The following is a 26780-nucleotide window of genomic DNA, read 5'->3' as shown; positions in this document are numbered from 1 at the left end:
TATTCCAGATTCTGCAGTCTGAGCCAGATGAGACATCAAAGAGAGGAGCCACTAAGCCAGACATCCCTTCATTAGGAATGGATGGTGTCACTCACTTCAGTGTCACAAAAGGAATTTGGTGGCAGAGCCAGGCCTGGGTTCAGGGCCATTTCACCTCTATTTAGAGCCCTCCTTCTGGCACAATTGTCATGCCTTCCAGAATTGTTTCCTGCAGCAGAGAGCAGGAGATGGGGATGGAAAGGGGCCTTGTTTAATAATAAAACCAGTGGGTCACAGTGTCCCGTGCTTTAGGAGGAGAGGGAGCTCTCTGAACTATCCCACAGGCTGCCCAGCCAGGCCTGCCCAGCTATAGCCCCCCTCACTTCATTTGGCCTCCTCTCTAACTGAACTGGGAATTCAGAATTTAAGCATCCTGTCAAAGGAGTCCTATTGTTTCTCTGACTGTAAATGAATCCATTCATCACACTCCACTCAGCCCTGCTCCCTTCCAGGAGAGCTGCTGCTTGCTGTGGGTCATGGGCCCTCCCTTCCCCCTTTCCTGAAATGAAGAAATGATTCTTCATTTCCTTGAGTAAGATCATCTCCCTGAGCTTGGGAAGCTGTGTCTGTGAATTCTGTTACCAGCACGACCAGAGGGGGTGGGCTAGAGCACAGCCTTCATTCTTTCCTCTGTCCCAGAATCCTGAGGTCCTCCAGGGTGGGACCACCCAAACCCACAGGCACTGCTCCTGGCATGCTTGACTCATCAAGACATTTTCTGGGCTCAGCAGTTAATTCTAGTCTCATGGAGATTGCTGGGCAAAGCTCTCAGGTAGAAATGGTCCATCTGCCCCTGAGGTGCCAGATAGCTCCCAGCCCTGATTGGTTTCCTTTGTCCGCAGTAGACCCCAGAACCATCCCCAGTATTCATTTCATTTGGGTTTCATTTCTTTCGTTGTCAGCATCTCCTGGATGTCTTCCCTCAACTGCTGATTCTCCCATCAAATTTCCCTCGAGGCCTTTTTCCCTGTGCACAAATAAACTCACATTAAAAATAAACCTTAGCACTGTTCCCTTAGGAATTGGTGGAGCACTCAGAAATACTCTGTGAGGTACACATTTTTTTTAATACGGAAAAATGTACATCACATAAAATTTCTCATTTTAACTATTTTAGAGTGTATTTCAATGGCAGTAAGTACATTCACAGTGCTGTGCAGCCATCTCCACAATCTAGTTCCAGGGCTTTTTCATCACTCTGAAAGGAAATCCCATGTCTGTAAGCAGATGCTCCCCATTTCCTCTCCCCTACAGTCCCTGGCAACCACTAACATGCTGTTTGCCTCTGCATTTGCCTGCCCCAGATAGTTCATATAAATGGGATCATGCAGTATGTGGCCTTTTGTATCTTACTTCTTTGACTCACCATAATGCTTTCAAACCTCAACCATGTTGTAATATACATCAGTACCTCCTGTTTTTACTGGAGTGAAACTCACATAATATAAAATAAATCTTTTTAATATATATAATTTAGTGGCAGTTAGTGCTATTTAGTGTCGTGCTACCATCACTTCTATCAAGTTCCACAAACTTTTCATCACCCCAAAAGAAAACCCTATGCCCATTCAGCAGTCACTTTCTCTTTTCCCCTAGCCCAGCCTTGGCAACCACCAATCTGTTTTTCATCTTTTTTTATTTGCCTATTCTGGACATCTCATATAAATGGAACCATGTAATATGTGGCCTTTTGTGTTTGGCTTTTTTCACATTGGATGTTTTCAAGGGTCACAACATGTTTAGCACATCTCAGAATTTCCTTTGTGTGGCTGAATAATAATTTATTATATGGATAGTCCAGTTTTTTTCTAATCCATTCATTTGCTTATGGACATTAGGTTTTCTCCACTATTTGGCAATTGTGCACAATACTGCTATGACCATTCTTATAGAAGTTTTTGTCTGCATACCTGTTTTCAATTCTTTTGGATCTATTCCAAAAGTGAATTACCTGGTCATATGGTAATTCTATGTTTAACTTATAGAAGGACTTTCAAAATGTTTTCTGCAATGGCTATACCATTTTATAGTCCCACCTATATAATATGTGAGACTTCTAAGTTCTCCACGTTCTTGAACTACATTTGATATTTTCCAGTTTTTAAATTCTAGCCATTCTAGGACTATAAAGTAATATCTCACTGTGGCTTTGAATGGCATTTTCCTAATAACTAATGATTTCAAGCATCTTCATGTGCCTTCTTAGTATATCTTCTTTATAGAAATGTGTCTTTGCCCATTTTTTGATTGTCCGTTACTTACTGAGTTGCCAGAATTGTTTGTATATTATAGATACTAGATCCTTATCAAATATATGATTTGCAAATTTTTTTCCTATCCTGCAGGTGGGGTGTTTTTTCATTCTCTTGAGAGTATCCTTTGATATATGGAAGTTTTAAATTTTTATGAAGTCTAATTTTTCTTTTTTTTCCTTGTAATTTGGGTTTCATGCCTAAGAAACTATCTTGTACCTATATTGCCTTCTAAGAGTTTTATAGTTATAGCTCTTATATTTAGGTCTTTGATCCATTTTCAGTTGGTTTTTGTATATGGTGTAAGATCAGGATCCAACTGCATTATTTCTCATGTGATACCCAGTTGTTCCACCTCTATTTCTTGAGACTATTCTTTCACCATTGAATGGTCTTGGCACCCTTGTTAAAGTTAACCATTGATATATGAGTTTATTTTTGGACTTGTAATTCTATTCTATTGAATTGTATGTCTTTTGTTATGCCAGTGCCACAGTGTTTTGATTTTTGTAGTAAAGTGTTGAAATTGGAAAGTTTGACTCTTTCAACTTTGTTCTTTTCTCAAGATTACTTGGTAATTTGGGGTCCCATGCAAATCTGTATGATTTTTAAAATCAAATATTCTGTTTTTGCAAAAAAAAGACTGATGAAATTTTGATATGGACTGCACTGAATATATAGATCACTGTGGGGCATTTTGCCGTAAACAAGATTAAGTCTTCCAATCCATGAATACCAGCAACAAATGACCTGAAATGCTGTATGAACAGCAACAACAATTTTTTAAAAAGCAATAAACAAAAGGAAATGATGTCATCTACAATAGCATCAAAAAGAATAAAATACTTTGGGGATCCCTGGGTGGCGCAGCGGTTTGGCGCCTGCCTTTGGCCCAGGGCGCGATCCTGGAGACCCGGGATCGAATCCCACATCAGGCTCCCGGTGCATGGAGCCTGCTTCTCCCTCCGCCTTTGTCTCTGCCTCTCTCTCTCTGTCTCTCTGTGACTATCATAAATAAATAAAAAATTAAAAAAAAAAAGAATAAAATACTTTGGGATAAATTTTACCAAGGAGGTGTCAGACTTGTACACTAAAACCTACAAAATATTGTTGAGATAAATTAAAGAATACTGAGATAAGTGGAAAGACATCCCATGTTCATGAGGTACAACTGATTTCTGGGTGTCAATCTTGTATCCTGCAATTTCCCTCTGCATGTTTCTAGGAATTTGTTTTTTCAACTAAACTATCTCACTTGTAGGTATACAATTGTTCATATACTTCTCTTATGATATTTTTAAAAATTTCTGTAAAATCAGTAGTAATGTCTCCATTTTTTGATTTTAGGAATTTGAATTTTCCTTTATTTCTGAGTCAGTCTTAATGTTTTCTCAATTTTGTCGATCTTTTCAAAGAACTAACTTTTGGATTTGGTGCTTTCTATTGTTTTTCTGTTCTCCATTCCATTTTTCTATCTTCTGATCTTTATTATTTCCTCCCTTCTGCTAGCTGTAACTTTAATTTGCTCTTCTTTTTCTAGTTCCTAAGGTGGAAATTATGGTTACAGATTTGAGATCTTTCTTCTCTTTTAATGTGGATATTTAGAACTATAAATTTCTTCCTGTGATGGTTTCACTTTATCCCATAGGTGGTTGTTGTTGTTGTTGTTGTTGTTGTTGTTGTTATTGTTGTTGGCATATTACTCCTTGGCTAGAAATTGTAAGTGAGAAATTATTTTAACACCTGAAGATAAAACTACAACAGAAGATTCCATAGGTTCTAGATTTTGAGACATTCTGGGAAGAGTTTTCTCTAAAGTATATCCTTTCCATGACATGGCAACATCATTCTCCTTTAAAAAGTTACTGGACAAAAAAATAAAATAAAAAATAAAAATAAAAAAATAAAAAGTTATTGGACAGACATCATTTCCACCATCACCTATATAAACAATTTGTGTATAATTCATAAATTTTAACTGTTGTAACTGAATCTACAAATTCTACCAAAACTACAGTTTTGCAGATTCTCTGGATATCTATTGCAAGAGTGAGCGTGATAATTTTTCAGTGAGATGACTATTGCTATCAAAAGCTGCTGGATTTGTAAACACTTTATCAAACACATCATGAAAACTGGTAGCTTCTAAAACCCAATATATGAAGACTGAATTTGAATCTGAAATAATTATGCAGTCAAATTTATCTTTGTTCTTTCTTTCTTTCTTTTTTTTTTTAAGATTTTATTTATTCATGAGAGACAGAGAGGGAGAGAGGCTCAGAGACACAGGCAGAGGGAGAAGCAGGCTCCATGCAGGATCATGCCCTGGGCTGAAGGCAGTGCCAAACCGCTGAGCCACCCGGGCTGCCCTATCCTTGGTTCTTTCTTATGAAGTTCAAAAGTTCCACCAACCCTAGAGTGAAATATATTGATGTCATTGCTCTATTAGTTTCATCTTCTCTTACATCTTCCTTTCCCATATTCTTAAAGATTCTGCCCATAAATTCTGCCCCAAATCCTTTTTTATAAGAATTTTGTAGAAGCTTTTTCTCTGGAGTGCACTGTACAATCCAGGTGTCACTGTTGTCATGAATGATTGTATTTTCAAAGTCAAAAATAAGCAAAATTTTCATGGTTCCAAAAGCAAACTTGAGTTACCAAGTATATTGTGTTCCTGTGGGGATGATTCTTTGAGCACTCGGAATTAAACTGACTTAGTATTTCCAAGTCAATTAGTTATACTTCAGAAGAGAGCTTATCTTAAACAGTCATGACAATCTTCAGTTTTAAACACCAGCTAGTTTGTAACCAACAGTATTCCTACTCTATATACAGGGAACAAAGTTTTCCAGTTTGGAGTAAAGAAATGGAGACTTTCTAACTCCAGCATTATTATGGTGGAACACCTGATAGAAAACCTGCTGGGTCCACCTTGAATGTAGGTGCAATCACCTAGTTGGGGGTCATCCCCTGTGAGAAGCACGAAAGCATGGATGAAAATGGGAGCACCAGCCTGGACCAGATCCCCAGGGCTCCTCACTGACCCAGGTCAGATGTCAGCAGCCATCCTGGCTTCTGTGGCTGCTCCCTTGGACTCTGCCCTCTGACCTCATTCCCATGCCTTATCCCATAAGTTCTGATATATTGTGTTTTTGTTTTCACACCTTCAACTTTTTCTAATATCCCTTGTGATTTCTTCTCTATCCATTGGTTGTTTAAAGGTGTATTGTTTAATTTGCACCTATCTGAGAATTTTCCAAATTTCCTTCTGCCATTCATTTCTAGTTTTATCCTGTTGTCAGAGAAGATATTCTCTAAGATTCCAGTCTTTTAATATTTATTGAGACTTGTTTTGTGGCCTATCATATCTTTACCAGAGAATGGTCTTGTGCACTCAGAAAGAATGTGTATTCTGCTATTGTTGAGTGGAGTGTTCTGTTAGGTCTAGTTGGTTTATAGTGTTGTTCAAATTCTCTCCTTTCTTTATTGATATTCTGTGTAGTTATTCTCGCCCTGATTAAATGTAAGGTAATGAAGTCTCCCAACTTTTATTGTAGAACTGTTTCTTTTTTTATTCCTGTAAGTTTTTGCTTTATATGTTTTGGGTCTCTGTTGTTAGGTGTGTATATGTCTATAATTGTCATATCTTCTTGAGGTATCAGCCTTTCTCCCAATATATAATGCTCTTTTTTGTATCTTGTAAAAATTTTAAAAGTCTGTTGTCTCTGATATCAATATAACCACCTCTGCTGTCTTTTGGTTACTATTTACATGGAATATCTTTTTCCATCATTTGACTTTCAACCTAGTTGTGTATTTGGATCTAAAGATCCAAAGGAAGCCTCTTGTAGACAACATATAGTTGGATCTTTTCTTCTTCTTTTTTTTTTTGGATCTTTTCTTTTTGTTTTTTAAAATCCCTTCTGTCAATCTCTACCCTTTTGTTGAATTTAGTCCATTTTCATTTAGTGTAATTCCTGATACGGAAGGACTTGATTCTGTCATTTTACTATCAATTTTTTTTCTATCCATTTTTTTAAAGATTTTATTTATTTATTCATGAGACACACACACAGAGAGAGAGAGAGAGAGAGAGAGAGAGAGAGAGAGAGAGAGGCAGAGACACAGGCAGAGGGAGAATCAGGCTCCATGCAAGGAGCCTGATGTGGAACTCGATCCTGGGTCTCCAGGATCACACCCTGGGCTGCAGGCAGCACTAAACCACTGCGCCACTGGGGCTGCCCTACTATCCATTTTCTATACATCATATCTTTTTTTGTTCTTCAGTTCCTCTATTATTACCTTCTTTTGTGTTGGATTGACTTTTTTTGTAGCATGCCATTTTTATTCCCTTCTCATTTTCTTTATCCCTATTTTTAGTCATTTTTTTAGTGGTTATCCTGATATAATAGATTGAATAATGTCTTTTCAAAATTTATGTTCATGTAGAACTTCAGAATATGATCATATTTGGAAGTGGGGTCATTGCAGATATAATTAAATTAAAATAAGGTCACATTAGCTTAGGGTTGGGCCCAATCCAATGAAGAGAAAACAGACACATACAAAGTGGGAAGAAGGCCTTGTGATGACTGAGGCAGAGGTTAGAATGGTACATCTATAAACCAAGCAATGCTGAAGATTCTTGACAACCACCAGAAACTAGGGAGAGGCAAGGAAAGATTCTTTTCTAGAAATTCTTCTGTCTGGGGTACTACTTAAATTCCTGCAGTAGCTACCCAAACTGTGTTCCTTCAAGCTGGGACCAGTGTTTCTTGGGGTCACCTTAGTAGGAAATGAGCAGAGAGATGTTGCCTCTACTCATAGATTGATCATAATGGGAGGCAGCCTGACAACATTAGAAATATGCTTCAGAGTTCAGGTCCTGGTTCTGCCACTTCCTTGTGGTGTCATGTGAGGAAGATAATTTCTCTGCACCTTGGATTCCTCATCTGTAGGATGGGCAACTTGTCCTGGTTTGCCTGAGACTTTCCTGGATTTAGCACTAAAAGTCCCACAGCCCAGAAAACCCTACTCATTTGTGAGGTGGAGATAATACTACCTACCACAGGGTGGTTGTGAGAAATAGAAAGAAGATACAGGAAGGCACCCGAGACATGGTTATGTTCCAAAGTGCAAGAAGGGTCTTTGAAGACTAGGAATGATGCACCAAATAGCTATCATTTTGACATGTAGACTTACTTTCAATGGAGCACCTGAAAGCAGAACCTGGAGAGTTTTCTATTAGTTCTCCTTGACCATTTTTGCCAGCTATCCCTCTGGAAACATCGCCATGTGTCAGATCCCCACGTGCTGCAGAGGGAGAACCATCACCTACCTCTTTAATGACACACCCAACTTCTTTCTGGCTCTGTTCAATGCTGAAGGACAGGGCTATGTTTACTACAACCTGAAGGCCCGGTGAGTGGCTTGGGGGAATCCTAGCCCCATGGAAGTGTTTCTGATGGTGACAAAGGGAGGCACTGAGGTAGTAGTCCATGGGAAAAGGAGAGTCCACCAGTGTCCAGAGGTCTAGGAAGACAGTGAGGCAGGGCTAAAGTAGGGCCTGCCGGGATGTAGGTATTTTGAGGGCTGACCTTCGCTTGCTAGATGTATGTCACAGTAAAAGAGAAGGGCAAATCCCCCCATCCCACTCCACTTGTACCCCCAGAGCACTAAGATCTGGATTGTTGGCTGGATTCATGGAAAAATTACTTAGTGGATAAGAGTGTTTTATACCAGCAGTAAGTGAAGGAGAGGCTATGAGTACCACTTTGTGGGGGCTTTTAAGAGAGGCACATATTCTTGTCAGCCAAAAGTCAGTTTCATAAGGAACTTATGAAACTTATCAGTTTTCAGAGGGAATAACTTACTCTTGTGTTATAGATGTTCCCATTCCCATTTTGGCACCTGAGATCTTGTATGTGCAGACTTTTGGGCATACACTCCATTTCTTCCCTCTTGGGTTTGACCTGAGCCTCCATTATCTCTGTCAAACATGCCCTTTCTGACTGACATTCTTGTAGCATCAACAGATGAAGAGGCCTCAGACCATATAGGCAGAGGAAGTGAGGCTGCCCTCTGGACTTCATGGTACCTCTAACCTATGACAGAGTCTCAGAACCCTGCCTGCCTGTTGTCTGTAGTGAGTTGGACTTCCTTCAGGGGCCTGGCATCAACTTCTGACCTTTGTATCTCTCCTAGTTGCCCCTACGTCTTGGTCTTGGATGAGGAAGGTGGGACTGCCAATGACTCCAAGGGCTACGTAGTCCACAAATGGAGCTGGACTTCCAAGACGGAGACTTTGCTCTCCCTGGAGTATAAGGTGGGCATGGACAGCATAGGTGGGGTGGCCTCAGCAGCTTTCCTTGGGCTTCCCAGCAGTAAGAGTCAAGAGGGCTACCTGTAAGACAACTGCCTTGCCCTTGGGAGCTGTATAGTCTCATTTAGAGTGAGTGGTGGTTGGGAGCTTACTGAAGTAAACTTTTCACCAGCCTACAGCAACTGTTGGGTGTGGTACTGACCTTTCCTAGTAATGTATGTCCCATTTTATTTTTATTGTTAATATTACTACATTTTAATGGTTAAAATGCCTTTCATTTTATGAAGGAACTATTATAGTAGTTGATAGCTTTATTTTTAATGTCTATACATGGCAATAAGAAAAGTTAGCAATTCTATATTGGTCTTCCCAGTTTGTTTTTATAACTTTACTATGTCATGAAATAAAAAACCTGCACATCACAGGTAGCTGACAAACTCTTTTTTATTATTCATTTGATTGTTCAGTCACTCATTAAAGATTTATTAAGTAATAAATTAGTGTGGAATTACTAAAATTAAATAATGGTGATAAATTTAATTTATTAATAAAGTAGCTAAATGTGTTCGTTATTTAATTTAAGGCAGAGTTTCTCATTCTTGGCAGAAATGAAATTTTGGGATAGATAATTCTTTGGATAATAACTATGCATTGTAGGATACTTGGCAACATCGCATCAGATGCCAGTGGTATCCTCTCCCCAAGTGTGACAACCAAAAATATCCCCAAACATTGTCAGATGTCCCTGGGGGAAATAGTTGCTCTTGACTGAGAATCAATGATCTAGGGGGTAGAAAAATAAATAAAGCCCCTCAAGGAATCCCAAAGTCTAGGAGAGTAATAAGGACACAAGATACAGAAGAATAAGAGCAATGAGAGAGGGACAAGCCCATATGGTTGGGATTCAGAGAAAGATCACAGAACACAGAATCTACTCAAGGTGGCCTGCTATTAAGAGCCTAAGGGTAAGGGTTATGGATGCTCTTGGAGTGTGTGGCAGGTACCTTACCCCTAATTGTCTGTCTCTTGCTATTCCTGTTCTTCCTCTGCATTGGCTGCTGGATTCTCATCCTTATATCCTAATTCCTATAGGTCACACCTCTGCTCAGAAACATTCAATCCCTTGAACATATTTTACCCTTCCCATCCCTTTGGCCTGAAATGTGCCCCTTCCTCTCTCTGTCAATCCAAATTTCCTCTCTTTTGCAGCCCTGCTCATACTTCTTCTCTATCATGGCATTGCAATCCACATCCATTTCTCTTTTCTCACAGTACCCACAGTCTGGGTTAGTAATCAGTCATATTCTTATTGCATATCATAATCTTATGGAACCTTAAAAATACAGATACCCAAGCACAGCCCCGGAGAGATTCTGATTCAGGTGGTCTGTTATGAGTACTAGATATCTGTAGTTTTCACATGTACTCCTGATTCTTGGCCAGGTCAGAGATCATCAGTTTAGGAGTGTATTGAGTTATTGTCTTAATATTAAGCTTTTTGTAGATGTTTGAAAAGTTTATAGTCCATGAAGATTATAAATTTGTTGCAGACAGGCACCGTATGTTATGTAACAGTGTGACCAAGTGGACAGAGAACTGGAATGAAAACCTGAGAAGCCTTGTTTAATGCCAGCTAGCCAGACTCTGACTATTAAGTTTTGGGAAAATCACTCAGCTTCTCTGAGTCTTGGTTGTCTGGTCAATACAAAGTGGCTCACCAGATCAGCCCTGCCTCACACTGCTTTTGCAGGAACTAAATAAAATAATTGGGGGGAGGGAGTTGCTTTGACAACACTAAATTGTTTTGACAATATAGTTCGGTTCATTGTTCTATCCCCTGGAGCTGCATACAGAATTTCACAACAGCTGCCAGTGCAGTCAAGAGTGGCCTGGAAGACAACAGGAGCATGTGTGCATATGATTCATGTAACTAGAAGAGGGAAGGGAGAGGATTCCAGGAAGAAGGAATAGCACCTATAAATGCTTGGAGTTGGGACTCAGTGCGGTATCTTTAAAAGTTCATAGGTGCAACTTGTGAAAGAAAGGAGGCAGGAGGTATATATGCTGTGGGGTGGAGGTAAGAGGTATTGTATGTCAGGCGGAGGAACTTGCTTATCGTTTTGTAGGCTGCAGTGGCCAGTTTATTTTCGCCCAGATATTTACATTTCCAGTGTTTTTCATTCCTCTCTGAATATCCAAGTTTTCCTCCAGTATCATTTCTTTTCAGTAAAGAAATTCCTTTAGCATTTCTTGAAGTGCAGATCTGCTGACAACAAATTCTGTTTGCTTTATTGTTAAAATTTTTTTAAATTTATTTTTATTTTTTTATTGGCATTCAATTTGCCAACATATAGCATAACACCCAGTGCTCATCCCACCAAGTGCCTCCCTCAGTGCCCATTACCCAGTTAAAAATGTTTTTATGAAAGGATATCTTTGCTGGGTATGGAATTCTGGGTTTACTGGTTTTTTTCCTTCTAGCAATTTAAAGATACTCTTCCACTGTGTATGTCCTCCAAAGTTAATGATGAGAAGTATGTAGTTATCAAGTCATTGTTTATTTTTCTAGCTGTTTTCAAGATTTCATCTTTAATCTGATTAGTTTGACTATGATGTGTCTGGATGTGGTTGTCTTTGTTCTGTTGGGGGTTTACTGAACTTCTTGAATTTGTACACTCATGTCCTTCACCAAATTTGGGAAGTCTTCTGTTATTATTTTAGGGGAAAAAATGTGCTCAACCTTTCTCTTTTTCTCTTGAGACTCCAATTACATGTATTTTAGAACTTTTAATATTGTCCCAAAGGTCTCTGAGACTCTATTGTTTCTTTTTTTAAATTTTAGAGGGAGAGAGAACATGAGCAGCCTGAGGGGCAGAGGGAGAGAGAGAGAGAATCTTTTTTTTTTTTTAATGATACTTTGTGTGGACATTCAAATTGACAATGCCTTTTTTTTTTTTTTACAAGATTTATTTATTAAAGAGAAGGAGAGAAAGAAAGTGTGAATGGGGGGAGGGGCAAAGTGAGAGGGAGAAAGTGAGAATCTCAAGCAGACTCCCCACTGAGGGTAAAGCTCTTCATGGGGTTTGACCTCATGACCTTGAGATCATGATCTGAGTGGAAATCAAGAGTTGGTGCTTAACTGACAGAGCCACTCAGGTGCCCCTAGAGAGAATCTTAAGCAGACTCAATGCTCAGCTTGGCACCCCACATAGGTCTCGATCTCACAATCCTGGGATCATGACCTGAGCCAAAATCAAGAGTTGGATGTTTAACTGACTAACCTACTCAGGCACCCCAACTCTGTTCTTTTTTGTTGTTCATTTTCTTCTCAGATTGGATGATTTCTATGGATCTAACTCTCAGGTTCACTGACTATTATGATATCTTCATTCTGCTATTATGCTAATCCTGTGAATTTTTTAAGTTTCCCATATATATTTTCAAGTCTAGAATTTCCATTTAGTTCTTTTTTTACATTTCCTATTTCTGTGCTGAGATTGTCTGTTTTTTCATTTATTACTATGTTTTCCTTGACTTCATTGAGTACAGTTAAATTAGCTGCTTTAGAGTTATTGTCTGATAATTTCAACATCTGGGACATACCACACAGGATTGGCTATCTGTTACCTTAAGAACGGCTCACACTTCATTGGTTCTTTACATGATGGATAACTTGAGATTATTGACATTATGTGTGTTATCTGTGGATCTGTGGACTGTAGAATCTGAATTTTGATGTATTTCTCTGAAGAGTGTTAACATTTTTTGTTTTAGCAGGCAGAGAACTTGATTAGACTCACACCACAAACTTTGTCTTACCTGCAATGGGCAGGAACTCACATCTCAGTTTTTCTGTTTCCCTAGCAGTAAGCTGTCCTGAGTCTCCCCTGCTCATCCATGGCTCAGGGATTAGCCAGGGATATGGATGGCCTATTCACAAAATTTGGGTCTCTATTTCTTTGGTGCTGTCTCTTCTGGAATTTTATCCTTACTTTTCTGTGATTGTAGTTTCCTTTGTAGTTCAGTCCTTTGGTTTTCTGGGTCAGGAAGATGGTGGTGTTTTGGCCATGATTGTGGCTTGCCTTCATGCCAAAACTATAAAGTAGAAATTCATCCCATGCTGGCCCTTTCTTTTAAGTTTTGACTCTTCAAAATTTGCCTGCTTTTGTTTATTCTTCAGAGCCTTTGGTTTGTCGTTTTATTGTATTTGTGCCAAGGTCTGTAGGAGGGTCAACCTAGTAGGAACTGACTCAGCTATGCTGGAAGTACAACCAGCTGGTTAGTTTCTAAGTTGAGGGCTGGCATGCTTGGTCCAGCATGTGTATAGAAAGTTGACTAGAAAGGGAAAGATCAGTGGATGGGCTAGTACAAAAACTAGTTATGGGGGTAACTAGCCAGATCTGACATGATGAAGGGGTTCAGCAATATTTTTTAAAGGAGCCATTTCAGGAGAAGAATTCAGTGGCATTCAAGCATCAGCTGTAGGGAATAAATGAGAAGAGAGGGAAGTATAGATGACTCCATAATGGAGTATATATCTGGGTGGAAAACAAGTTTCTGAGAGGGTCAGAGATCAGTATGTTTTAGATGTATTGATTGGGCTTGGTGGCTTTTGTGACATAATCCTCTCTTAGGATGAGAGATTAGGGATGATGCATATATGTGATGGGCTGGCTCATGAATTCTCAAGAAGATGAGTAGTGAATGAGCTTGTAGAGCACCCACATTTGGAGCACTGGGGAGAGGAAGAGAAACCACCCAGGGAACAGGAATAATAAAAAACAGTTATACTGTGCTAAGCCTGTGCATATTTTACCCCGTGAGATCTGCTCAGTGCCATAGGAAAAAAACTTCTGTTACTGTCCCCAGGCTCAGAGAAGCTAACCAACTTCCCTAAAATTGCTCCACTGGTAAGTAGCAACACTGGGATTTGAACCTTGCCCAACTGTAGCACTTGAGCTCTCAACCATAGCTCTATACTACACCCACCAGGAGAAGAACAGGAGAGGGAGGGTAGGGTTTTTTCTTAAGTGGGAGTGATCAACAAGTATGAAGATGTCAAAAGACTTGGTAAAAAGACAGCCATGGATCAAATATTTTCTGGGTGTTGGAAACCACTAGCATCCAGACTGAAGAGTATGAGAAAGAATTGAATTTAGACCTCGGGGCCAATAAGTGGAATAGCAGAAGCAATGGAAGGAATGAAATGAAGAGTATTTCCTTAGTTCAGAGGAGTCCTGAGATACACATAGGTCAGAGACATGAAGGGTGGAAGAAAGCATCACCACACAGCAAGTAGGGCTGCAGACTCCTAGGCCCTTGTGTAGGGCTACTATGCATACATAACTCTCTGCACATGTGAACCATTCAGGGACCTCAGAGGATTGTGCTTCCACACCCTGACTATATCTGCTCATGTGTGTTATGGACCTTTGTGGCTTGTGAAGCCACTTCCATAATCTTTATCTCATTTGAACCTGATACTAGACTTTGAACTATTTACTATTGAGGAATTTGAGCTTCAGAGAAGCTGGCTTGCTTAATAGAGGCTGAACTGGAACTTACTTCTAGAACACAGAATTCTCAGGACTGAGTTGCTGAGTTGCTGTAAAGGCAGCTCCCTGTTCCTATCTGCAATCCCACCCCCTTTGGAAGTGATTTTTTTTTTAAAGCTCCTTTGGCTCCTCCTTAGGAGAAGAGTAGTGACATATTTCGTGATTGTGGGGAGGGTACTGAGCATATGTGGCTCAGCCCCTGCTGGGTTCCTTTTGTCATCTGCCCACCCATGCACAGAAGGGTGCATTCTGGTATCTCCTGCCATGTTGTCAGCTCCCCAAGGCATCTCTGCATGCTCTAGAGCAAGGCTCATGGTCAGGCCTGTTGCCTGGGTGGACATATCTGATTCATAGTGTATACTTATGAGCCAAGCTACATCTCCATCCAGCTCTACTGGAACCAAAGCTGATTTGCCTCCAGACTCCTGTGTCTCTTTCATATTGGTTCTAAGCTTCCGCTGGAAAGGGAAGGGGCAGGAATAGGAAGGCATCTGTTACTTTTTCTGCCAGTCCCCCAAAGAGAGACTGGAATCCTTTCTTTTCTATGAAAGCTAAATTCCAACATAAGGACCTTACAGCTTTCTTAGCTGCAAGCCAAGTTTTGTGCTTTGTGGTGATGGTAATAGGGGGAGGTTGGATAATAGAAGCAGAGATCCCCTAAGCACTGTTTCTTCATCTGCAGGTGAATGAGCAAATGAAGCTGATGGTGCTGGCCCAGGACTCCATCACAGTCACCTTTACTTCCCTAAATGAAACAATAACACTCTCTGTATCAGCCAACAACTGTCCCCATGGGGTAGCACATGATAAACGGGTAAGCCAAAGCAGACCAGGTCCCCAGGCCTGACCCCAGGCGTCTCAGTGTGGTTGCCATTCTATATTTCAGTGTGTGTGTGCTCCTCCTACCTCTCCACCCCCTGTCCCATGCAGGGCCCTCCCTCTTTCTCTGACTAATGAACTCCTAATCACCTTCTCTGTGAAACATCTGTCTGTTAGGAATCTTTCAGTTGTGATAGTATCCAAAACAGATTAGCTTAAGCATGAAGAGAAACTGTATTGGCTCAGTAAACTGAGAAGTCTATCAGTAGGCAGCTTTAGGCATGGCTGGATCCAGGCCCTCAAATGATTCCATCAGATATTCCCATCTCTTGGCTCTTCTTTCCTCTTTGTTGCCTTCATTCTCAGAGAGTTTCTCTCTTTATGGTGACAAGATGGTCATAAGCATCTCTGGGCTCATTATTCTACCAGCTTTGCTCTTCCTAGGAGAAAGAGGGCTTCTCTTTCCTTAGCGATCAAGGAAAAGTGCCAACCCCAACATTGCCACCTCTCCCTGAATTGGACCCCATGGCCAGGAGCACATGTTGCTCTCACAGCCCAGGCTTGAGTATCATGTTCATCCTGAGAGCCAAAGGGCATGATCAGCCCCAGGTACACTGCCCTGTTGAAGGATGAGACAGGAACATCATGGTGCTGTTACCAAAAGAGTGAGAGGTGTTACTGGAAAGAATAACTACCAAGGTGTGTTGATGACCCTCTCCACTACCCCCTTTCCCATCCCAAGGAGAGTCTGCCTCTCCCTTTGTTTGGCTTTCCCAGCTACGACTCATCTCTATTGTAGCAGTCCTTTACTTATAAACCTATCTTCTCTACCAGACTGAGAATTCCCTGTGAGGCCTATTGACATTTCCCCAAGGCTATAGCATGGGACTGCTTAAAATTAAGTGCTTACTAAATATTTGTTGGGTGGGTAAGAAAACAGTGGAGACTAGAAGCCAAGTTCTTCTATTTTCTGGGTCTTTATGGGTCCTCCTGTGTCCCTGGTCCCGAGTCAACATCATGGAGAGAGATGGGGAGGATGAGGGGCACACATCCCCAATCCCTGAGGGATTATATTTATATTTATATATTTATATTTATATTTATATTTATATTTATATTTATATTTATAGCCTAGTGGAGAACACTTGACATACACCATGAGAGTGAGGTAACCAAGGGTTCATTGATGGAACAGGCTACTTGCTTTGCAGGTCGGGTGCTTTGCTGGGATTGGTTCATTGGGGAAGACTCCTTGGAACTTCCTAGGACTCTACCTCCTAGTTTCCATGGGCCCAGTCCCAGCTTATACCTATCAGCCTAGAAGAATTATTAATAGCATCCTCTTTCACTCTCAAAAGTGTCCTGGTTTGGATGCTAATTATATGATCATCCAGAGGGCAGTTCCCCCTCCCTGTGTTCCTATCTGGGGCTGAGCAAGGCTCTGGTACTGCAGGGGTACTTGCCACCAACATGCCACAGGCTCATAGACTCACAGAGCTGATAGAACCCATTCGGAGCAGCCAGCCCAACATTCTCACTTTACATCGGGACACGGAGGCAGGCATTTGTTAGGGACCCATGCTCTATGAACAAGATAGAGAACACCTGTGTTTCTCTTGGAAGAGAGCATTCCATCTGTTTTCCTACCACCTTTTTATTTCAGCAGCATTTCAACTTCATTAATTCATTAAGTAATTCAATAAACATTTGTTAACACAGTGTGCCAAGTTGGCTTCTGGGGATGTAGAAATGGAAGAAATCTCATTCCCTCTAGTTCTAAAATACCTTCCATCTAATGGAAGGGGAAACAGCATCAACATCAATTGTAATCCAGCTGGACTGGTGCAGTGTGTAGGGGAGAGAGGCACCATGGGAGCCCCTGGGGGACCAGGAGAGAATGTTTGTTAAAGGAGCATTGGAGCATCCAGGAAACTCAGATACTTGTGACTTCAAGCTGCACTGATTATTTCAAAGAGCAAAAGAACCCTGGGTTTGACTCCATGTGGGCTAAGATGATGATCATGCTTACTGATGAGTCCACCCTGCCCATTTGGTTCCATGCTATTACTCTGAAAATTGCTGTTATGTGACTAAGTACACAGGATGTATGAAGTCATATACCTATATTTCTTAAAAACCTTTTTAGACTGTGTAAAAAAAATGTGAGCTTATTTTTCCTACCAAAGGCAAGAGATATTAGAGAATTGTTCTTTCCCATAAAATTGTAGTAATGCTTAGTTTTCCTGACAGCCTCTTATCTGGTAAACACTGGAGTCTGGTTCACAGCTAAGAACCAGGATGTAAGCAATTAAGGACCCCCATGAACAGCCAAAAGAGGTCACTCTATGTCCATGCACCAAACATGCCCTTTGGGCTGAGGAAAGCCCCTCAGTAATTCAAGTCTTATTTTATCTTACCTGAATGCAATCTTGGAATAAGGAGAAGTCCAGAGCTGTGCTGCCCAATATGGTAGTCACACATCACAAACAGCTACTGAGAACTTGCAATGTGACAAGTCCAAATGGAGATCGGCCACAAGAGAAAATATGCATTGTGTTTCAAAAACTTAGCATGAAGAGAAAATGTAAAATTTCTCATGAATGGTTTGATTGCATGTTAAAATAATCATTTAAAAATATATGTTGGGGGATCCCTGGGTGGCACAGCAGTTTAACGCTTGCCTTTGGCCCAGGGCGCGATCCTGGAGACCCGGGATCGAATCCCACGTCGGGCTCCCGGTGCATGGAGCCTGCTTCTCCCTCTGCCTGTGTCTCTGCCTCTCTCTCTCTCACTGTGTGCCTATCATAAATAAATTAAAAAAAATATATATATATATATATATGTTGGGTTAGATAAATCTGTTACCAGAATTAATTTCACCTTTAAGAGCTTTTTTAAAATGTGGCTATAGAAATGTTTACAACCACATGTGTAGCTTGCATTTTCTTTATACTGGGCCATGTGGATCTTGAAGATGGTGTATTTATCAGGGAAGCTCACAGAGGCAGTTTGCCAGTGTGGTAGAAAGCTGGAAAGTTATTTGAAAGGACATCATAACTCAAAAAGCATAGCTGTCTCGGGGACACTTAGCAAAGGGCTAAGCAGATCAGTATATTAAAACAGCTTCTGGAAACAGTGCTGGGTTCTAGTCAGTAGTTATTGATGTTGACCCAGAAGACTGACTTGCCACAGAAGCGTCAAGGTCATCAACCCTTCTGTTTGAGAACACAGATTTCAGACTAGATAAACAATAGCAAATGAGGAAATATGGGTTTTATTGTAGGAAACACAATTTCCAAATGTTGGTTTTAGCTGCCAGGTTAAGCATCTTGAAATATTTGTACATGAGATCTTGAGACTCAGAAAATTGTCTCCTCTCTGATTATTGGACTGTCAGAGCTGCAAGGGGCCCCTGAGAAGACTTGCTAATTGTGCAGGCCGGCCAAGACTAGGAAGAAGACATAGAGCCTTGGGCCAGCCCCTTCCCTTCTAGTCCTCAGTGTCCCCATCTGTAGAGGGATATGTAAGGGCCTGCCCAGCTTCCACACAATCTGTTCAACTTTTTCCTATGTCTGTGTGTTTGGGGCTGGTTATCATTCATCAGCAAAATCCATGGCAGTCTAGAAAAGCTGAGGGTGGGAAGTAGGGTGGCCTCCTCCTGCTAAGTTCCTGTCAGTGACAAGCTTGTTAAATGGCTTCCCCAGACTCCCATCACCTTGGAAGGAGCCACCTATCAGAGCGACATGCAGAACGGCAGTCCTAGCTTTTACAGCCCTGAGGCCAGGCTCCTCACTAAATATTTCTATCAAGGCAGCACTTTGAAAGTGAGGCAACACCTCAATTTAAAAGCTTTATTAACCCACAGTGCCACTTCAAATCCTTTTTGGAAGCAGGCTGAGTATAAATTACAAATAAATAAATAAAATTAGCCTAGAAGCAGCAGCTGTGGCCTAAACCCAGAAGGATAGTTGAGGCTTTGCTATTAACTGAGGCATCCTTTATGGAAGTCCTGCCTACGGGGTAAAGTAGGACACATAGACTGACCATCATTCTTCCGAAAATCTGCCCACTGTCCATCCCATTCTCTCTACCTGAGGCTTCAATTCCACAGAAAATTGTTTCCACAACTTCTCTGTGTTAAGTGGGAGATGTAGAAAGCAAAGATCCTGCCTTCTTGGGGCCAACCAAGTTTATGGGCAAAGGAGGTAAAACATGGTCAGGTCCAGGGTGGAAAGGACAGGCACGGGCCAAAGCTCGGATTTAGCATGGGGAGCATTGCTCCCAGCTGAGGAAATCAGCAAAGGCCTCCTGGAGGAAAGGTCAGGCTCTGACTGCCTTGGACTTTAAAATCTGAGCCTAGGTCTGTATGCCATTGAACTGCTCCAGCAGAGGTAGAGGTTGAATCCCACAGAAACCTTGCCATCCTGTGAGGGCCTCAGAGCCAGAATGGCCTTTCAGCATGGCTCTGAATTGAGGCAGGAGGCCTGGGCCTTTGATCCCAACAGGGACCAGTCAATCTATGTAACCTTGGCTATGAACAGTTTCTCATCTGAGATATTCTGGCAGCTGTAGGGAGCACGGGGGCAACAGGGGATGCATATAGAGGGGGCCTAACAGCAAAGACCCCAAAGAGGCCTTTGTCTATCTAGCTATTCATAATGCAGCAAGCATTAATTGAGCGCCTTCTGCATGACAGGTGCTTGGACACCAAAGAGACCAAGACTTGGCCCCTGCCCTCTAAGAGCTTACGGTCCTGCAGGCAAGATAGTCTCAGATGCATCCAGTTACTTCATAAAGGGTTAACTTTGACTTCAGGCTACATGGAGAGCAAGGAACAGTTCTGCCCAGTAGAGTCAGGGAAACCCTCCAACGAGGTTTTGAGTCAACTTTGAGTCAAGTTGGGCTGATGTGCAGGAATTCACTGAGCAGAGAGAGGCGTGTCACGGCAGAGGGGACAGCACGGCCGCCAGCTAGAGCAAGGCTTAGCTGTTGGTGGGCTGGGCCCGTGGCTCCTGGCAGGGAGGCAACAATGCTCTCCTCCTTGGCCTCTCCCCAGCTGCTGGCCCGCATGGACGACAAGATAGCTAAGATGAACCGAGCTCTGGCAGAGATGAGGAAGCGATTTCAAAAGACAGTGTCACAGTTTATGAATTCTGTCTTGCTAACAGCAGGTAAGGGGCAAAAAATGGGTGATGCCTATCTGATAACTTCCTAAATCCTGGGTCACCTACAAGGCACCTCTGAGGACAGCTCTTTGCCACCCAGGGAGGTGGGCAGGCAGGGCAATTTCCTCATTGGTAGATGGAGTGATGAGGCCCAGGCCGCTGAAGTAAAGATACTCACTCAGGGCCATGTCAGGAGTAGTGGTGGCCTTCACAGCCTTCAGTTTCTGAGCACCGCCCCGTGTGTCCTCAGCGTCTCCTGTGGTTGTTTTATTTCTCCTGGGCCTCCCGTCGTCGTTCTGCGACTCTCTGACCCACTCCTACAGCTGGTTCACCTTTCAGTTCTGTCTCCCATATAGTCCGTCATCCATTTGCAGACCCTGTTCCTCTCTGTGGACAACCTTGATAGAAGGGAAAAAAGCAGCTAGCTCACCAGGCTGTCCCTGTTAGGCCACAAGGGCTCCCCCCAGGGCCAGCATGGTGACCTCAGGACCCCTCTCACATCTAGGCTGTCTCGCTGAGGAGCCTGGGGACAAAGGAACAGTGACTTCCATTCCATGCCACCCCCTGGCTGGTTACCGGGGGGCAGGGGGGGTTGCTGTGCTCCAAGGAGTTTCTCCTCATTCCTAAAGACTCAATTCAACTGTATCCCTCCTCCAGAAAGCCTTCCTTGATTCCCCCAACAGAATGAGTTTCATACTCTTCTGGGTTCCCACATAAAAAATATGCTCTAATTATAAGTCTTACTACCTAGCATTGTGAATATTTCTTTGCCCATCCCCCTCACACCCTGGTTAGGAGTTCTCAGAGGTAGGGAACCCTGTTTGGGTCATCTATATATTCCCAGCATCCAATAAATGTTTGGTAAGTGAATAAGAAATGAAAATCCCAGGCCTCAGAAGTTGTCAAGTCTAGTAGAGAAACTAAAACAAGAATTCGAATAAATACAACAAAGAAAGTAGTGGAAATTACTTATCTCTGGAGATACAGGCAACAGCATTCTCAGGAAAGAGAACAGTATGGAGACATTGTGTACCCAGGGCACTAAGAGTGCAATGGAGGACACAGAGCTGAATGAAACATGGGCTTCATAGCGAAAGAGGGATCCCAGCTGAGTCTTGACGAACGAATAGAAATGCGATTGATTTGTTCTGACATTCAGCCAACATTTACTGATCCACTAACTGTACTAGGGTTGGAGCTGTGTGCTGGACACCAGAGGGGGGGCAGCTTGGCCAGAGAACATGCAAGAGTGGAGGAGTGGCATGGAAGATGAGCTGCAGGGCTGCTGATAGGCAGAGCCCCACAGCAGGGCAGGGAAGGCCACGAGGGAGAGTGACAGCTGTGTCTTCTGTTAACAGGCCTGTTCACCATAGAATACCCGGTTAAGGAAGAGGCAGAAATCAATCGAACCAGGGTAAAATCAAGTCTCTATCTTGAGCGGAGCACCAAGCCAATTGGATACTCAGGAGAAGCCCTTTTACTACGATCTCAGTCAGCCCGATTGGAATCCTCAGTTGGAGAGTCTTCGAAGGAAGAACATGGGTCTGTTTCTGTAAGCCCCACTCGGAAGAAGAGTATCAAGATCCAACCCAAAGCTGTGGTCACACCCAGGTGGGCTTGGGCCTTCAATTCTTCTGGCCTCCATGTGTCAGACATGGTGATGGACAGTAGGCACACAGTGGAGAACAAAACAGATGAGGCCCCTCCCTCTTGGAGCTGAAATTTTAGGGGCGGGAGAAGATAGACAACAAACACATGAAGGAATGAAGTCATTTTAGGTAGCAAAGAAAGTAAATCAGGTCTAGGGAGAAAGTAAATCAGGGTCACAGGTTAAAGCAGAAGCTGGCAAACTAGGGCCATTCACCTAATCTGGCCCCATTGCCTGCCTTTTTATGATTGAACTAAGTAGGAAGAGTTTTTACCTTTTGAAATGCTTCAGGGAAAAAGATCAAAAGGAGAATAATTTATGGCATGTGCAATGTTATAAAATTTAAATGTCAGGATCCATAAGTAAGGTTTTATTAGAACAGCCACTCCCACTCATTTACATATTGCCCAGAGCTACTTTCCCCACTACCACAGAAATGTTGAGTAATTATGACCAAGACCATCTGGCCTGCAAAAACTAGAATATTTACTATCTGGCCCTTTATAGAAAATGTTGACTAACGCCAGGGGTGGAGAGGGACTGGGAAGTGAGGTGGGAGTGCTAAATGAGATAGACGGTCAGGGAAGGCATTTCTGAGGAGCTGATATTTAAGTGGGGACCCAGGATAAGAAATAGGCAGCTATAGAGAAGGGCGGGGAAGGAACAGTAGGCAGAGGGTAGAGCAAGCAGAGACCTGTGACAGGAACAAGTTTGGTATATGTGAGGGAAAGAAAGACGACCAGGGTGGAACGTGGTGATAAAGAGGGGAGACCCTGTGAATTGAGGACAGAGAGGTAGGCAAGAGCCAGATCAAGGGTCCTTGTTAGTGTTGTAGGAAGCCATTCCATAACTTTAAGACAGGAACTGATATCATCTGATTCATGGGTTTTTTAACTTAAAGAATATCTTTTATATTTTTTATTTTAATTTTATATAATATTTAATTATATAAACTTTAATATAATCTTAAAATGCTTGGAAGAAAAGCATTTGGGGGCCCATTAAAGCATTTTAATATAATATTAATGTTTCTGTATAAAAACACAGAAAAATGAATAAATCCTAAGCATATAGCTCAATGCATATCACAAAGTGAACATACCTTATAACTAAACCAAGAAACAGAACATTACCAGCTCCTTAGAAGTGCCCTCTTGTCCCCTTTCAAGGGCTTGCTCCTCAAAGGAAGAGTTCTAACTTCATAGTTTAGTGGGGTTTTTTTTAACTTTATTGAAATGAACTATTCTTCATGCATTCTTGGCCTCTAGCCTCTTTTGCTCAACATTATAATTGTGAGTTGTTGTGTGTAGCAATAGTTTGCTCATTTTCATTGTATAAGCTATTATTTGAATACACTAAAAATTATGCATTCTAATGTTCATGGATATTTGGGTTGTCTACAGTTTTGGTAATGATCAACTGTGCTAGTGAAAGTATATATCCTTATTTATGGTTGGTATATGCCTGGGTGTGAGATGGTACATGTCTCACTTGTAGTAGGGACTGGCCATTGTCTGGAGTGGTGGCAAGTTCTAGTCCCACCAGCAACAGTGAGAGCTCCTGTTACTCCACATCCTCACTAATGCTTGTAATTGCCAATCATTTTAATTATAGTCATTCTATGATGATACGGGTTTTCATTTGTATTTCCCTGGTGGCTGTAGAGGTTGAGTACCTTTGAGTATGAGTATATCTCATTCATGGACCATTTTGGATATTCTCTTTGTAAAGGGCCTGTTTAGCTCTCTCATCCATTTTTCTTTCTTTCTTTTTTTCTCATCCATTTTTCTACTGGTTATTTACCTTTTCTTGATTTATGTTTTGGAGTTCTTTGTATGCTGTGGATACAAGACTTTCTTCATGTTGCGAATGATCTTACACTTACTCTGGTAATGATGTCTACTGAGGAACAGAAGCTGGTGAATTTAATGTCAAATTTTCAATATTTTTCTTTATAATGAGCTTTTTATACCCTATTCAAGAACTTGACATAACATTATGCATGACAGTATTCAATAAAGTAACTTTTCTAGTAATTTTTTTAACTTTTACATTATGTTTGTCCTCCACCTGGAAATTTCTGTGGTGATGTGAAATAGGAATCAAGTTTTAATTTTTTCCATACATATATAAAGGATTGTAACTTCCCCAAGGCTCTTTGGCGCAAACTCTGTCACAAATTAAGGGGTTCTATGTATATAAATCAGGGCATATTTTCCAGACTCCCTATTTTGTTTCCTATTTGTCCAACCTTTTACCAATACCAGACTGTCCGATTAATCATAACTCTATGATAAGTATTGATATACAGCACACTAAGTACTCAAACTTTATTGTTCTAAAGCTTTTGGCTGTTATATTTTATATTTCCATATAATTTTAGAATCACCTTGTCAACTTAAAAAATATATCTTGGGATTTCAATGGAATTGTTAATGTCTTTGTAATATTGGAGTATTTCAGTCCAAGAACATGGTATATCTTTTTATTTATTTATTTATTTATTTACTTACTTTATTTATTTATGTATGTATGTCTTCTGTAATCTCCCTATAGTTTGTAGTTTTGAACAGAGAGGTCTTATGTGTCTTTCATTAGTCTTATTTTAGAGTATTTAATAGTTTTTGTACCTATTATAAATTATGGGGTTTTTTAAATTTTTAATGATTTATTTATTTATTTTGAGAGAGAGAGAGAGCACGAGCTAGGGGAGGGGCAGAGGGACAGGGAGAGAAATCCTCAAGCGGACTCCCTGCTGAGTGTGGCCCAGTGTGGGGCTTGATCCCAGGATCCCAAGATCATGACCTGAGCTGAAGTCAAGAGCTGGACACTCAACTGACTGAGCCTCCCAGGTGCCCCTATAACTTATGCTTTTAATTTAGTTATCCTATTTGTTGCTGGCTATAGAAAGGCAATTGATTATATCTCAATTTAAATTTATTTTAAATTTACTTACAGTGAACTTTACTTGGTGTAAAAGTCCGAGTTTTGGTAACTGCATAGAGTTGTATAACCACCACCATCGCCAAACTGCAGAATGGTTTTATCACCTCCCACCAACCCCCCTCCCCCCGCAGAGTCCGTTGTGTAGCCCCTATGTAGTCAAACTCTTCATTCACCTTTAATCTCTAGCAACCCCTGACCTATTCTTTGTAGCTATTTCTAAAGCATTTTCTAAAATGTCATATAAATGGAATTATACTATGTAGAACCTTTTGAGTCTAGCTTCTTTCACTTAGCATAATGCACGCAAGATTCATCCATGTTGTTGCATATATCAATAGTTCATTTATTCTTATTGCTGAGTAGTATACTATTTTAGGGGGCCCCAACACTATCCCCACATTCAGAGATTTACTGGAATTCAAGGGACTTAGTATATAGTTTCATTAATATATTAGGTTTATTATAGTGAAAGGATACATAACAGGATCAGCAAGGGTAAGAGATGCAGGTAGAATCTGGATAAATCCATACACAGACTTCCTTATGTTCTCTCCCTCTTGTGAAGGGATGTACCAAGCACGCTCCTTTCCCTAGCAGTGAAAAAGACAGTAATATATGCAATATTTCTGCCCAAGGGTGCTCATTAAAGACTCAGAGTCCAAGGTTTTTATTTTTTTTTAATTTTTATTTATTTATGATAGTCACACAAAGAGAGAGAGGCAGAGACACAGGCAGAGAGAGAAGCAGGCTCCATGCACTGGGAGCCCAACATGGGATTTGATCCCGGGTCCCCAGGATCGCGCCCTGGGCCAAAGGCAGGCGCCAAACCACTGGGCCACCCAGGGATCCCCAAGTCCAAGGTTTTTATTGTGTGATTATTACACAGGCACTCTCTGCCTAGCAGATATCAATATTCCAGACAATTCCAGACTGCTAGAGGGAAAGCAGGTGTTCAACATAAATCACATTGTTTATAACAAAGAGTCTGGGCTTAGTGTAGGAAATGGTTCAAGTGGCCAAGTTTCTAGACATCAGTGAAATGCCAACCTTGTAAGCTTGTCTTTCTAAAGATAGCAGCCTCAGGCCTTCTATGCTAACTCTTTTCTGCATATGTTACATGGCATGGATGGGCAGAAATTTATTTATCCATTCATCTATTAAAATACATTTGGATTATTTTCAGGTTTTGGTGATTATGAATAAAACTCCTGTAAATACTCAACAACTTTATGTGAGCATAGGCTTTCATTTCACTTGGGTAAATACTTAAGAGCTAGATTGCGGGGTTGTATATAAATATATACTTACTTTGTAAGAAACTGCCAACTGTTTTCCCAAGTAGCTGCACTGTTACGCATTGCCATCCACAGTGTATGAGGGTTCCAGTTGCTCCAAATCTTTGTCAGTCATTGGTATTGTCAGCTTTTCAAAAATATTTTACCCATTCTAATAGATTGTGTAGTGATATCTCATTATCATTTTAATTTACATTTCTCTGATAACAAATGATGTTGAATATCCTTCCATGGGCTTGGAATAATGGAATATCCTTCCATTATTCAGCGAAATGTCTGTTCAGATCTTATGTGCATTTTTAAAGTAGGTTATTTGTATTCGTATTGTTGAGTTTTGAGAGTTCCTTATTCTGGATATAAGTCCTTTATCAGAAACATGACTTGAAATATTTCTCCCAGGTTCTGTGGTTTGTTTTTCATTTTCTTAACATGGTTTTCTTGTTGTTGTTTGAGCAAAGTGTATTTTGATATAGTCTGATTTATAATTTTATTTTCTTTTCTGGATTGTGCTTTTGGTGTCATATCTAAAAACTCTGCCTAACCCTGTGGTTATCAATCACAGATTATTCTGATCTTCAGAGGACCTTAAGCCATATTGGGAGACATTTTTTAATTGTTACAACTTGGGAGGGGTTGCTACTCTATCAGGTAGGTAGAGGTCAAAGATGCCACTAAACATCCTACAATGCACAAAATGATCTGCACCACCACACAGAAGAATTATACAGTCCAAAATGTC

General features: G+C 41.1%; 1 protein-coding gene and 1 pseudogene across 1 annotated transcript in view; one reads left to right on the top strand and one right to left on the bottom strand.

Moving 5' to 3' along the window:
* The window catches only part of C7H3orf20 (chromosome 7 C3orf20 homolog), a 73105-nt gene that overhangs the window by 23964 nt on the left and 22361 nt on the right, over nucleotides 1-26780 (top strand). Inside the window, exons 7-11 of the mRNA XM_041764292.1 lie at nucleotides 7563-7712; nucleotides 8496-8616; nucleotides 14851-14982; nucleotides 20044-20158; nucleotides 21511-21763. Coding sequence (XP_041620226.1) covers nucleotides 7563-7712; nucleotides 8496-8616; nucleotides 14851-14982; nucleotides 20044-20158; nucleotides 21511-21763 — 771 coding nt within the window. The remainder of the gene's footprint in view (nucleotides 1-7562; nucleotides 7713-8495; nucleotides 8617-14850; nucleotides 14983-20043; nucleotides 20159-21510; nucleotides 21764-26780) is intronic.
* LOC121496066 lies at nucleotides 3991-4924 on the bottom strand (annotated as a pseudogene).

Source organism: Vulpes lagopus, chromosome 7, assembly GCF_018345385.1.
Source record: "Vulpes lagopus strain Blue_001 chromosome 7, ASM1834538v1, whole genome shotgun sequence".
NCBI classification, from domain to species: domain Eukaryota; kingdom Metazoa; phylum Chordata; class Mammalia; order Carnivora; family Canidae; genus Vulpes; species Vulpes lagopus.
Note: the sequence above shows the minus strand (reverse complement) of the source record. Positions and strands in the feature narration are given on the sequence as shown.